This window comes from Capra hircus, chromosome 11 (assembly GCF_001704415.2).
Source record: "Capra hircus breed San Clemente chromosome 11, ASM170441v1, whole genome shotgun sequence".
Lineage (NCBI taxonomy): Eukaryota > Metazoa > Chordata > Mammalia > Artiodactyla > Bovidae > Capra > Capra hircus.
Genome location: NC_030818.1, coordinates 82,408,400 through 82,422,210, shown reverse-complemented (window position 1 = coordinate 82,422,210; position 13,811 = coordinate 82,408,400). Strand labels below are relative to the sequence as shown.

General features: G+C 36.7%; 1 protein-coding gene across 1 annotated transcript in view; it reads left to right on the top strand.

Annotated features, from left to right (window-relative positions):
* DDX1 (DEAD/H-box helicase 1) overlaps positions 1–12,080 on the top strand; it is a 31,163-nt gene extending 19,083 nt beyond the window's left edge. Inside the window, exons 15-26 of the mRNA XM_018055619.1 lie at positions 900–998; positions 1,799–1,888; positions 2,606–2,794; positions 3,441–3,492; positions 5,320–5,466; positions 7,838–7,929; positions 9,475–9,547; positions 9,700–9,772; positions 9,856–9,898; positions 10,624–10,719; positions 10,981–11,101; positions 11,742–12,080. Of these exons, the coding sequence (XP_017911108.1) occupies positions 900–998; positions 1,799–1,888; positions 2,606–2,794; positions 3,441–3,492; positions 5,320–5,466; positions 7,838–7,929; positions 9,475–9,547; positions 9,700–9,772; positions 9,856–9,898; positions 10,624–10,719; positions 10,981–11,101; positions 11,742–11,872 (1,206 nt within the window). The 3' untranslated portion in view covers positions 11,873–12,080. The remainder of the gene's footprint in view (positions 1–899; positions 999–1,798; positions 1,889–2,605; positions 2,795–3,440; positions 3,493–5,319; positions 5,467–7,837; positions 7,930–9,474; positions 9,548–9,699; positions 9,773–9,855; positions 9,899–10,623; positions 10,720–10,980; positions 11,102–11,741) is intronic.

Below are 13,811 nucleotides of genomic sequence, written 5' to 3'. Positions count from 1 at the left end.
ACAGTAGCTTCAGCAATGACTTTCGTTTTTTATGGGGCTATAAATGCCTTCTACTGGATCAAATTAAAAGTCTTCTCAGCACAGTACTCTCAGTTTTTCACGGGGTGAAATATTGAAGTAATGAGACTACAGTGATAAATTTGTTTGGAGATGGTTGCGATTTTAATCTGGAGTGGAGAAAACAAGTGAAAAACAATAGAAATGATTTTTTATCTCTGTTGGTAAAGAGAAGAAGTTTTGAATTGTCTTAATTTATTGAATGATTCTATATAATACCTTATTGTGTTCACACACATACATTCTGTACACACTTTAAAAGTATTTATCCCCTTTTGGGTACTTTCTGAAAATGGGCCAGGCTCTGTTAAATGCATTCTACACATTTTCTTATGCAGTTCCAACAATAGGCCTTGTGATGGTTCTTTTCTCCGTTTTTACAGATTAGGAAAAGAACTTATACCAAATATTAAGTAATTTGCCCCAGATCTTATAACTTACAGGTAGAGCTTACTTCAAAGCCCATGTTTCTGTTCACACCACTAGCACCACCTGGGAATGAGAAAATGGAAACTAGAAGAGATTAAATTAGATAAGGTTACACAGTGGATCATAGTGGAATTGGGGTTTGGATCCTGGTTTAATTTCAGAGTTGCTATAATTAAACTGTATATAACAGTTAAAAATGTTAAAATCAGTTGCCAAAGTCATCACACTAATTTCAAACCAGATACAAATTTAACATTTCAGCAGTATCTAGAACTCCCATCAGATTTGTAGTTGACTGTGACTACTTCAGTATACATGTTTTTATTGTTAGTAGGCCATTGTTGGTTGCTATTCTAAGGTGATTGCAATAGTCCTTTAAGTTTCATAAGGTGCTGTTTTGGTGTTTTTTTTAGGTGGATATCGTCGTTGGCACTCCAGGAAGACTGGATGATTTGGTGTCTACAGGAAAGCTGAACTTATCCCAAGTTAGATTCCTGGTCCTGGATGAAGCTGTACGTTAAAATCTACTCATGCTTTAAAAGAAAAAAATTTTTTTTTTGCTTATGTTTTTGGAGATAAAATGTGTGACTTGAAGAAAAAATACAATTCAATCATGATCCTAATACTGAGAGAGAAATATTGTTACCAGTTTGGTGTATTTCCATTCACTCCTTATATTTATAGTAAAGACTATTTTATGCAGTTGTAGTCAGGCTATGTGGAATCTAGGAAATCTTTTTTTTTTAATATGGTACATAAGTATTTCATGTCATTATTCATGAACAGTTTTTAAAGGCTGCCTAGTGGTCTCTTACGTGCATACTTCATGGTTTATCTAACCACCCTCAGTATTAGATATGTAAGTTTGTTTTCTACTCCAAATAACTATCTTGTTTGTACATTTCCTTTTTTTTAACATTTCAAATTGGCATTTATGTGTTTTGGGCTCTTGAGATATATTTCCAAATTATTTTCAAGATGAAGTAGCTTTTCAACATTGAAGGTTTTGTTTTTTTCATGTTAAAGTCATATTCTTAAGGAGATGTGGTGGGAGCTATTAACTCTCATGTTCATTTTAGAGTACCAGTGTATGATTTCTCAGTTATAAATTATCGGGTTTTTTTCATATTATAGTCACATGGGCTTTAAAGTTGAATTTATTTAACTCTTTCAGTATTCAATAGAAAATAATTATTTTGAAAGTATGGAGATATGTATGAATTAGTTTCCATGTCTTTTGTTTTGCGATTGATTTAGAAAAGATTTAGATACTGGTTTAAAACCTAATGCTTATTTTTTGCTTCTGCTATAGGATGGGCTTCTTTCTCAAGGTTACTCTGATTTTATCAATAGGATTCACAATCAAATTCCTCAGATTACCTCCGATGGAAAAAGACTTCAGGTATGCAATAACTAATGCATTTTCAAATACATGTAGATATTTGTTATGTACTAACACTTACTTTTTTGTTACATTCACATTTTAGTGTCTTCTGGTTAACTACTACATAAAACATTTTCTTTCTTACCTGATTAAATAGTATGCACAAAGGAACAGTCTTATGAGCTGCTTTTAGAAATAAGGTTTGAGGACATTACTTAAGTGTAACAGAAGACTATAGTAAAAAATTATTAGTTTTTTTTTTCCTTTTTCTACAGAGAGTATAGGGTTTATATTGAAGATTCTGAGCACTCCTTCCTTTTTGAAGGAAAAATGTCTTGAGCTGTTGCAAAACAGTTGCTTCCTTAGTAATTATTTCTTAAAATAGTACTCTTTCTCATTCTGTTTTCTTAGGAAGAATTCTAGAGGTAGAAACTTTTAGGAGGAGATAAATAGTACCTTATGATTTTAGATTTTTAAAAACCTTTTCATTTATCTTAGTGTTTATAGGGCCTTGAGGACTAGGTGGTGTGATTTCTGTGTCAGTGAGGGGACTGGAGCTCAGAGATTAACCCACCCAGAGTCACATCACTAGTTGTCGCTGCAGAGTTAGGTATTGAGCTTGTGTTAGATTCCAGGCCTAGTCGACCTCGTGCCCCATGTCTGTATTCATATGCTGGATTCATTATCGTCACTCTAAAGGAAAAGTTTATCTAAATACTATTTTTTCTGTCTTAGGTGATAGTGTGCTCAGCCACTTTGCATTCTTTTGATGTGAAGAAACTGTCTGAGAAGATCATGCACTTTCCCACGTGGGTCGATTTGAAAGGAGAGGATTCCGTTCCAGATACTGTGCACCACGTTGTTGTCCCAGTGAACCCCAAAACTGACAGGCTCTGGGAAAGGCTTGGGAAAAGCCACATTAGGGTAAGTTCTCTGCAACGTGCACATTTGTAGAGCGTAAAGCATTCATAAACGAGTTTAACCATGAGCTCCCTGTGATGCCTAAAGCAACCAGATACTGGACCTTTGAGAAGTTTGGCATATTGCCAGAAAAGTTTAGGCGTATTAGGTATGGAATAAATGATGGGCTCATGCTTTACTTTTTTCTACATATAAAGTTACTTCTGTGAGCCATCTTCGTTGTTATAATTTTTATAAATACATAGGATTTCCTGTGTAACTTCTTACACAGTAGTTTCCTTTCTTAGTAGTATTTTTATTCTTGATATGCCTTATTTTCCGAAATACCAATTTCCTGAGTCCATCTTCTCACTTATTTCACTGTTGTTAGATTTATATTAATATAATAAGGGTATGCTTACTGTAAATACACAGTGTTCTAAAAACCACCTTTGTGTTTTTATTATTATATTTAAAATTGATTAGCCTTAGACCTATAATTAATAAGAGTTTTTCTGAATCTGAAGAATGGTTTTACCTATAGATGATAAAGATATATGTCTGAAATGGAATCTAAAGTTAGATCCAGTTCTCCCTTTAAAAAAAGACGCCTGTTCTGAATCATCACTTAACCCTTCCCCACTTCTTTTTCATCTTTTTCTTTTGATAGACTGATGAAGTTCATGCGAAAGATAACACAAGACCTGGTGCTAACAGTCCAGGTAAGTTAGAAGAATCAATAAAAATGTGTGAGGGAAGATTTGAACTGATCTGCTTTGCTGAATTTCTGCTCGGTCTGCTCTCATGAAGGAACAGGAAATAGGAAAATAAAGAACAGAAATAACTTAAAAATGGGGGAAAGCTCATACCAGTCAATTTGTAGAAGTATTAATCACTGAATTTAAGATATTAGTCTCCTGGCATATAAAATACAAATATTTTGGATTATAGAAGTCTAATTTTTCCAGGAAACCCGTGAACTTCTCTGGCTACAGGTTGTATTTTAGCCCTGAATTCTAAGAGAAATTACACGTAGATTTTTCCTGTCTGGCAATTGAGTAACAAAGTGACATCGTTAGGTACAACCCTGTGAAAGACACAGAAAAGATCCTCAAATGGGTTTTTGATTCTTTTGTGTGTGTAGTAACATAGGCATAGCATAAAATTGACCATTTCAATCATTTTGAAGTTACAGTTCAATAGCATTGAGTCCATGCCTACTCTGCAGCCATCGCCACCACCCATCTCCAGTACTTCTTCATCTTCCCATACTGAAACTCCGTGTCATTAAACATTTATCAGTTTTTAAAAAGCCTGAAATTAAATTCTGATTTAATAAAGACACTTCCATGCAGAGTTGAGATAGTTTGTAAGAGGTGTATGATATTCAAGGATACATGAAGATAATAGCATGAAACTGAGGATTGTTGTTCAGTTGCTAACTTGTGTCCAGCTCTTTGTGGTCCCACGGGCTGCAGCACACCAGGCTCTTCTGTCCTCCGCTGTCTCCCAAAGTTTGCTCAAATTCATGTGCATCGATGATAGAAGCCTAGTGCCTCAAGAACAGAACCTAGAAGAGATCTGAAACTCGTTAGGCCGCAGGTCTGGTGTCCCATGTCTCAGGTGGATCACTGGCAAGTGTTAGATTGCATTTTGTTCATGGTTGGATTCAATGGTAGATTTTTGGCAGGTACCTAAAAGGTCAGTTATCTGAAAGGTCAGTTATCTGAAATTTTGATTAAAGAGGGTTCCTTTGAACTCATTTTTATGTGCAGCTCCAAATTTATAAGATGTATGCTCAGCTAGTACAGTTGGAGAGGAGCACACGGATAGTCAAAATAATGTATCATCCCACTGTTTGAGAATGCATTTTATAAAATGAAATTTTTACTGCTTCGTATATTTTTCCTTGTTAAAGTTTTACTTAGTTTTGACTACAATTAGAGATAATCAGAGCTACCTTAGAAATGCATTGGGTTATAGTTGTGGAGTAACTATAGCCCAGCTTCACACTGAAAAATAGATACTTGCAGGATGGCAACTTAGAAGTCACTAACTAGATTTGATGTAAAGTTTTTATTTCATAGAGTGAAAAATGAACTTTCTGTTGTTTAGATTGATTTAGGAAGTACCATTTATTAGTTTTTAAAGGGGGTTGAAGTAATTGAGTAAATATTTACTGAGCATTTAGGAAAACTAATGCAAGGCAGAATATGATTAGTTTTTTGGTCTTTGTAAGAACGAAGCTTTGTTGTGGGTATTTCTGTTTTTTTGTTTATGTGTGTGTACATGTACATTTTTATTTGAGGAATGGTTATAGGTGTTTCGGTGTCCCATAAACTGGCATAAAAAAGAGAAACAAAAATAAATGAGCAAGTGGATTCTCCCACCATTTTATCCTATCTTTTTATTGCTTGGTTTTGTCTATAATAATTGCATTAAAATAGAGATTTTTAGGTGAGTTAAGCCATAGGTCTGTGTGATTATGTGTGTTCCTGACAATTTCAGATAGAAATTCTGTGTTTTTTGTTGTTGTTGTGTTATTCAAGAGATGTGGTCTGAAGCTATTAAGATCCTGAAGGGGGAGTATGCTGTCCGAGCCATCAAGGAACACAAGATGGATCAAGCAATTATTTTCTGTAGAACCAAGATCGACTGTGACAACTTGGAGCAGTATTTTATGCAGCAAGGAGGAGGTAATAGTTCCTCCCTTGAAATAAACTGTGTTCATTTCCTCACTTAATAGACTATTAGTCCCACGTTGATGCAGTGTAGTGTCCATGCCCAGGATTTAAAGCAGTGATGTTGCACTGTACGCATCTGTGCTTATCCAGCACTTTCCCATATGATCAGCCCCAGGAAAAACAATGAGATGATTTTCCACATAGGTAGTTTCATTGCAGTGAAGATGAATCACAGCATTCTAAGGCCCTTATATTATTTGGAGGAATGGTGAGGTTTTGATTAATGTTAAAATTTCAAGTGTAATCATTATATAATAAGATATATATCTCCTAAACCGATAAATGAGGAAAAACCTTAATTTAAAAAAAAGGTAAGAAAGGAAGGGGGAGGAATGAGAAAAAGCAGAGCAGTTAGAAATTACAGAGTAATAGAACTGGTGAAAAAAATCTGAGCATATGAGTAAACTGTAGTATTGGTCAGTGGATTGAAGTCTTTTGATGAAGAGCATAGATTGTTAGACTGCATAATATATAGCTGTATGCTGTTTACAGGAAACAAAACTATGGCCAAGGACATAGGAAGATTGGAGGGAAGGGGAATGAAAAAACATATATCTGTCAGCTAAAACAGGAATTTAAATATTAATAGGGATGCCATAGACTTTAAGAAATAAATTACTGAAATTAAAAAGGTCACTATATAATAAAATACTTGCTCTATGATGAAGATATAATTCTAATTTTATGCTCCTTGTAATTCATGTTAAATATATAAACCAACCTGAAAAAATGTTCAGTATAATCAGTTGTTAGAGAAATGCAAAATAAAATCACACTGTAATACCACCGTACACTCATTAGGATGACTAGATAAGTACACTCATTAGAATGACTAGATTAAAAATACTTAAAACACTGAATTTGGGTGAGGATATGGAGAAACGGGAGTTCTCATACACTGTTATGCACAGGCATTTATGTAAAGGGTCTTACAGTTTTTTATAAAATTTTACATTGCTGTCTTAATGGCCTCTCAGTTCAGCTCCCAAGTATTGACAAGATAAGTGAAAACATGTATTGATGAAAGATGTGTGCAAGATGGCCACAGCAGCTTTATTCATGATGGCCTCAGACTATATACCAGGTGGCCATTAGTAGGAGAATGGCTAAACAAAATGCAAAATATTTATTCAGTGAAATAGCTGATACTCAGTGCTGAAGTGGCATAGGCTGCCGATAGAGACAACTATGGGTGGCATCTCGGAAGCATTATGCCGAATGAAAGAATTCTTAAACACGAGTTTGTGCTGTGTGATTCCATTTGTATGACTTTCTAGAAGAGTCAAAACTAATGTCTGATGGGAAAAAGTCCAGAACAGTGGTTGTTCCCAGGAAGGTGGGAGTGTGGATAGGTGGGAAAGGGCAAGAAGGTTCTTTATGGATGATATTCACGTTCTGTACTTTGATAGGGCTTTGGGCCGTGGAAGTTACACATTTGTCACGAACTCAGCAAGTGGACACTTAAGATTTGTATATTTCCATGTATGTAACTTTAACCTCCAGGAGAAAACAAAGAAACATAAACGAATACTGTGCTCTGGTTAATGATATGCATTGCTGAACTGGGTACTGATAACTGCAGTTTACATTGAAATGCATCAAAAATGTAAACGTGAGTTGATGGAAGGATAGAGGGATAGGTATGTGGTGAAGCAAATATAGTCAGTGTTAATGGTAATTTTTACTTTATATCTTTTCCCAGCGCTTACTGTATTTTCAAACATATTGCAAAATTGAAAGACTTAGTGACCATTTCTACTCTGGTCTGGATGCACTGATTTTTGTGACTGTGTCTACTTGAAGAGTTTCTTTTTAAGGACTTGCTGCCACTGTACCTGGCTCTAAAATTCCACTGCTCCCTCCTGGTTTGGTACTTCTAATCTGCTTTGGCCAGGAAAGCAGATAACTAAATTGCTTAGAATACCTTGAGGAAGTTAGGCCTGTGGGCGTGGCCATTTAGTAAGGACATGAACTTCATAATGACTGTTTTGCTTCTTTCAAGAAGGATCTCTTTTGTTTACTTTTTGGTTCGTTACATGGGTTAGATGAGGTCCTGGTGTACACAGGAACCACTGTTGCAGATTGGGAGAGGTTGCTTAAAATGTCGTTCAAAGCAAAGCAAATCAGTTTTAATGCTCATGGAGTTCATTTTAATGGCATTTTACCTAGGACAGAAATTGTGTCAACCATGTTTTATGACAAGTTGGAGTTTAGATTTCCAGGGAATTATATGCACCATTGTAGTCTAAATGTTGCTGGTTTTTGGATATACTCCTAGGCATAATGTTTCCCAAGATTGACTCTTTAATGTGCTTTTTACTAGGACCCGATAAAAAGGGACATCAGTTCTCTTGTGTTTGTCTTCATGGTGACAGAAAGCCTCATGAGAGGAAGCAAAACTTGGAAAGATTCAAGGTACCGATATTTAATTGACTGCATTTTCTTAATACTTAAGAGGGGAGTTGTACCTAGTTTTAAATCAATTCCAGTTAATATTCTTAAAGCAGTTCTTGTCCTAGAAATTTCAAAATATTTCTGCCCTGTTGGTATATCCTCATCACGGCAGGGCCTCATTATCTTTAACAGTCAGATGGTAAATTACGTGTTCTCTACTGGCACAGCAGTTCTATGGTAAGAATTTTCAACTTAAGAAAATTTTAGCTAAATTTTTTCATAGGTATTTTTAGAAGCATCACTAGATGAATCATGTCTGTGATCTTTTTTGTTTTTTAATTGTACTAATATCCATAGGGAACTTAATTTGTAAATTAATTTAAGACCAGTATCAGAATGCTACTGCTAAGTTGCTTTAGTCGTGTCCAACTCTGTGCGACCCCATAGACGGCAGCCTACTAGGCTCTTGCCATCCCTGGGATTCTCCAAGCAAGAACACTGGAGTGGGTTGCCATTTCCTTCTCCAGTGCATGAAAATGAAAGTAAAAGTGAAGTCACTGAGTCGCGTCCAACTCTCAGCAACCCCATGGACTGCAGCCTACCAGGCTCCTCCGTCCATGGGATTTTCCAGGCAAGAGTACTGGAGTGGGGTGCTATTGCCTTATCCGAGTATCAGAATATGGTTTTGTAGAATTAAATATATTTTTAGTGATTTGCGGAAGAGTGTCCCAGTTACTTGATTGCAGCCCATGACAGGCTGTATACCTCTTGGTATCGATAGTGGGACTTGAGCCTTTGGAATTCAAAGTCAGTAACCTCCATCCACAGGCTCTCTCATCATTTATCACAGTGTGTTTATCCCAGCATATAGTATAAACATCATTTCTCTCAGACCCCTAATATGAAAAAAGTGGCAAGTTACTGGGCCCAGGAGTTTTGGATCATGATTCTGCGCTGAGTGTGGTTGGTGTGGATGTTACATCAGATCACCTGGCCTCACTTCAGCATCTCTGCCGCCTCTCTCTATCCTGGCCTTGTCCTGGGCCGGAAGTCAGTGTGCTCTTCACCCACTCCAGTCTCTTAATTGCTGTGCCTTGTGGCACAAATGACAACTGAAGGCCAGTTTGTATATTCTTGGTGAGAGTAGGGGCCCACTCTCTTTGGGATTTTTATCTGTTGTCCTCAAAAGTGTAACCTCAAGGTAAAATACCTAGGATTCTGAATTATTTTAGTATAAGGGTAAAGGTAATACTTATGTTTTTGTTTTATTCTGTCTTATCTTGCGAATTACCAGTTAGGATATCTAAAGATAAAGCCAAATTTTTAGCAGTGGTTTAATAACCTTTATGTGAAAAAAAGCAGAAATGAATCCAGTCGTTGATTTATTCACCTTGAATGTCATGTTTTGGCAAATTGTAAACTTAAAAATGAAAAACTTGTTCTCCTCTAATCTGATAGTAATACATTCGTGATTAGAGGTCTCATTTAGTAGAAAGATGGCATTTATGTTTATTTTTTTAGTGTACGTCCTAATAAATCCCTCTCTCTCCTGTCTGCTCTTCTTAGAAAGGAGATGTCAGATTCTTGATTTGCACAGATGTGGCTGCCAGAGGAATTGATATCCACGGTGTTCCTTATGGTAAAAAGAAATCTTTTATGCTTGCATTTTGAATTTTAAGGAATGCAAAGGAAACTGTTTTAATATGATTCAAATATTTAGAACAAAAAACATCAGATATGTTTGAAAATTTTAGGACCTTATGTCAATTGGTAATAACTTTTTATTTACAGTCATAAATGTCACCTTGCCTGATGAAAAGCAAAACTATGTCCATCGCATTGGCAGAGTAGGAAGAGCTGAAAGGTATGGCTGTAATTTTGTTTTTTCCTTTTTAAGCTTCTTTGCTTTTGGAATAAAGTCTAATGGAGACTTTTCAAATCTTGCAGGATGGGTCTGGCCATTTCCCTGGTGGCAACAGAAAAAGAGAAGGTGATCTTCTTAGTGCTGTATTATGTTCATTGTTTGCATTGTCATTTTAGATACTGGAAATAAAAGCAGTTTGAGTTTTCATTTATGTTGAATTCAGGTGCATATGGATATAAATTAACTTTTTATGGCATCTTTTTCTCTTTATTCATTGAATAGACAACTAGTAGGATTAAGTTCAGAAAGGAACAATACAAAATGTAGTTTTCCCTAAAAGCTTTCATGTAATTGTTTTCACTGAAAGGTATTTAAACCCTGTTTAGCATCATGCCATGGTAGACTTTTTATGGGAGAGAGAGTTAGCTTATTATTTTGATATAAATTGATTCAGATTTACAGAATAGTTGCAGGCATCAGAAACGCCTACAAACTCATTGCCCAAACTAGATATTGTGCATTTTGCTTTTTGCTATATTTCATTCTTATGGAAAACCTTTGAACTTTTTATTTTTGATACTGATCTTGAGATAGCATTCTCTAATACTTGACATTTTTTGTTAGTTTTTTTTAATCTGAGAATTCCTTTCTATTGACATCTAATGGAAGTCTGTTTTCGAAAATCTTTTGGATTCCTCTCAAAACGAACTCTTTCAGAAGACCTAGTTAGTGAGCTACTGATGGTGGTAGTGATTGGATGACATACCATAGCTGCAGACTAGTTAAGAACAAAGATATCTAGTATGTCAGTCGCTGTACATGTTTAATCTGTTTTTCCTTCTTTAATACAGGTTTGGTATCATGTATGTAGCAGCCGTGGGAAAGGGTGTTATAACACAAGACTCAAGGAAGATGGTGGCTGTACCATATGGTACAATGAGATGCAGGTAACGCACAAAGTGTCATTAAAGTTGGTAAGAATAGACTGCCTTTATCTGTGGAGGTTATATATCAGCTCTTGTCTGTGAGTTACAAGACATAATGGGTGATTGTTATTGTAGTTTATAAATTGTAACTTGTGAGTTCATCTCTTCAGAAATCTTACTTCCCTTTAGCCTTCCTGGTTTTAATGCTATTAAAATGCAGCTTGGGTTTGTCAAAATGAAATTTTTATATGAAAATACTTGAATTTCCACTCCTTTTCTCAGTTGCTGTCCGAGATAGAGGAACACCTGAACTGTACCATTTCTCAGGTTGAGCCAGATATAAAAGTACCAGTAGATGAATTTGATGGGAAGGTTACTTACGGCCAGAAAAGAACTCTTGGTGGTAAGCTGTGAATTACTTTTAATTCTATTGTACATGTGAATGTATCCTGTTTTGAGCGTTAGTTTAAGAAGAGAGTGTTTCATTTCCTTATGTTAATTGTGTATTTTTAGCATATTAATCATTCCCTCGTGTTCCTCTCATAGCACTTTGTTCACACTTGTCTTGCAGCATTTTTATTTTGTGATCTGTATATGAGTGAAGGACGGAAGCTTAGCTGTTTCTGTTGAGGTGTTAACGTCATCAGAGTAGTTAAAAATGTATAGAATTACTAGGAAACAAGAGAATAACAATAATTTTGAACAAGTGATTAATTACCTATGATGCCCTTAGCTGATTCCTGAAATTTTTTAAAGATTCAAGCTAAACTGATGGTTTCTAAATCAAGGAGAAGATGATGGGGGAGAGGTTGGGAGGGGTATTGGATATTGGGACAGCTGTTAGTAAGGCCTAACCATTGATTTTAATTGATTTAATTTAACATTTTTAAAACTCACAGTTTGGGAGGTAACTTGCCTAGTAGTAAGTACATCTTTATTGCTGGAAGCAATGTTTAAATTGATATAATTGAGTCAAAGTATTGCTGACAAGTTATTTCAAGCGTGTCATTTGCATTTCTTTGTGATTTGTGTGTGTGATCCAGGTGGAAGCTATAAAGGCCACGTGGATATTTTGGCTCCTACGGTTCAAGAGTTGGCTGCCCTTGAAAAGGAGGCCCAGACATCTTTCCTGCATCTTGGCTACCTTCCTAACCAGCTGTTCAGAACCTTCTGATTTTAACATACACAGAATAACATTTGAGTAATAAAAGTCTGTGGTCTTAAAACTCTAAAATAGTTGTGCTGCTTCCAGGCAGCAGTATTTATAGTAACTTAAGCTATGAGTGCTAACTCTTGCATGTCAAGAAACATCAGTCTTAGAAAATCTTCATAGAATGCCAAACCTAATGAAAAGAATAAATTTGATGACTGTATTTTTGTGAACATTTGTGTCTTATTTTACAGTTATTTTATAATGTTTCTTTTCAAGAAAGCTCTGGGTTTAGGAAATCAAGTGTGAGTGTGTGTGTGTGTGTTTGGTAGAGGACTGTGTGGAACCATTAGGAAATCAAGTTTGTGTGTGTGTGTGTGTGTGTGGGTGTGTGTGTGTTTGGTAGAGGACTGTGGGGAACCATTAGGAAATCAAGTGCGTGTGTGTGTGTGTGTGTGTGTGTTAGAGGACTGGGGAACCATTAGGAAATCAAGTGTGTGTGTGTGTGTGTGTGTGTGTGTGTGTGTGTGTGTTTGGTAGAGGACTGTGGGGAACCATTAGGAAATCAAGTGCGTGTGTGTGTGTGTGTGTGTGTGTGTGTGTTAGAGGACTGTGGGGAACCATTAGGAAATCGTGTGTGTGTGTGTGTGTTTGGTAGAGGACTGTGTGGAACCATTAGTGATGGTCTTGAGGATTTTTGCAAGAAGTGGTCCTAAATGGAGACAGCCTCGAGATGCTTCTGGTTGCCTTGGTGTATGGGGAAGCTTGGAAAGAGTCATGAAAGAGAAGTGGAGGATCCCAAGGTGGAAGGACAGCTGGGTTAGTTTGGAAGCCTGAAGTTTTTATCATGAGTTAGAAGAGGTTATGCATTTTAAGGACTGACGACTGATCTGATGATGGTATCCTTGAAGGCCCATCTTCTTTTTAAGAACCTTTCTTTCCAGATGATACATTCTGTAAAGATGAAACTATTCTGATGTCCCTCAAGGTCTTAAAAGCAATTTTTTGAAATTTCCTTAAACTGTCTTACCTTTTAAAATACCAGAAGAAAAAGAGAACATTCACATGGACACAATTGAATTGTTCTTTTGTGCCTTTTCACTCTTAGCTCACAAAGTAGTTTCTTTGGGAGGATTATTCTTGCCCTAGAGATTCTGTAAGAGCACACACTACTGTCATTTCTTGCATGATGGTTTTCAAATATTTTAGCCCCAAAACATTTTCTTCAAAGAAACTCTTGAGTGAAATTCATTGTGTAAACAGTGGGAAACCATTACTGAGCATATTGAGTTACACTTGATGTGCGGTGAGTATGAGGATTCCATTCTTCCACTGGTACATAGACCCCTGCCATGGGATTTCCTGCGACCACCGTAGCCAGTCTCGAACTGTGCAGTGGTAGCTGCTCGCTGTGTGCGTGCCCAGAAATCACTGCTTTAGAGATGAGTTTTTAATTGACAAATGGCGAAGAAGGCACTTGAGACCTAGACCATCTCACACTGGAGCTGGAAGGGAGCTTCCTGGTCTTGCTCATGTTCTCGTCTTATAGGGGCAGAAGCTGTTTCTAGGAATACATATTCACATGGTCCTGTGTGTAGAACCGGAACCAGAACCTGGGTTTCTTAGTTTCAGCTCTTAATCTTGGGTCTCCCTTCAGAAGATGATTCGCAGGTCCAAATGGGGAGATCAGAGAGGAATGCAGGATAGAGCTGGGAGACTGTGGAAGGAACTATTTGGTTTTTCCTCTTCAAATTACTGTTCAACTGCAATTCAGGCGACAGAGTGAGGAAGCGACATATAGCCAGACTACCGGAGGGGTTGCCTGGAGACCTGATTTCCCACTCGCATCTCCATCAGTCCTTCCGTTTATGCCGGGTCCTCTACTTCTAGGTGCCCATTGTTCAGGCCTCTGATTAATACTACAGATGTGAAGAATTGTTTCTCTACCTCGTTTTTAATAAAC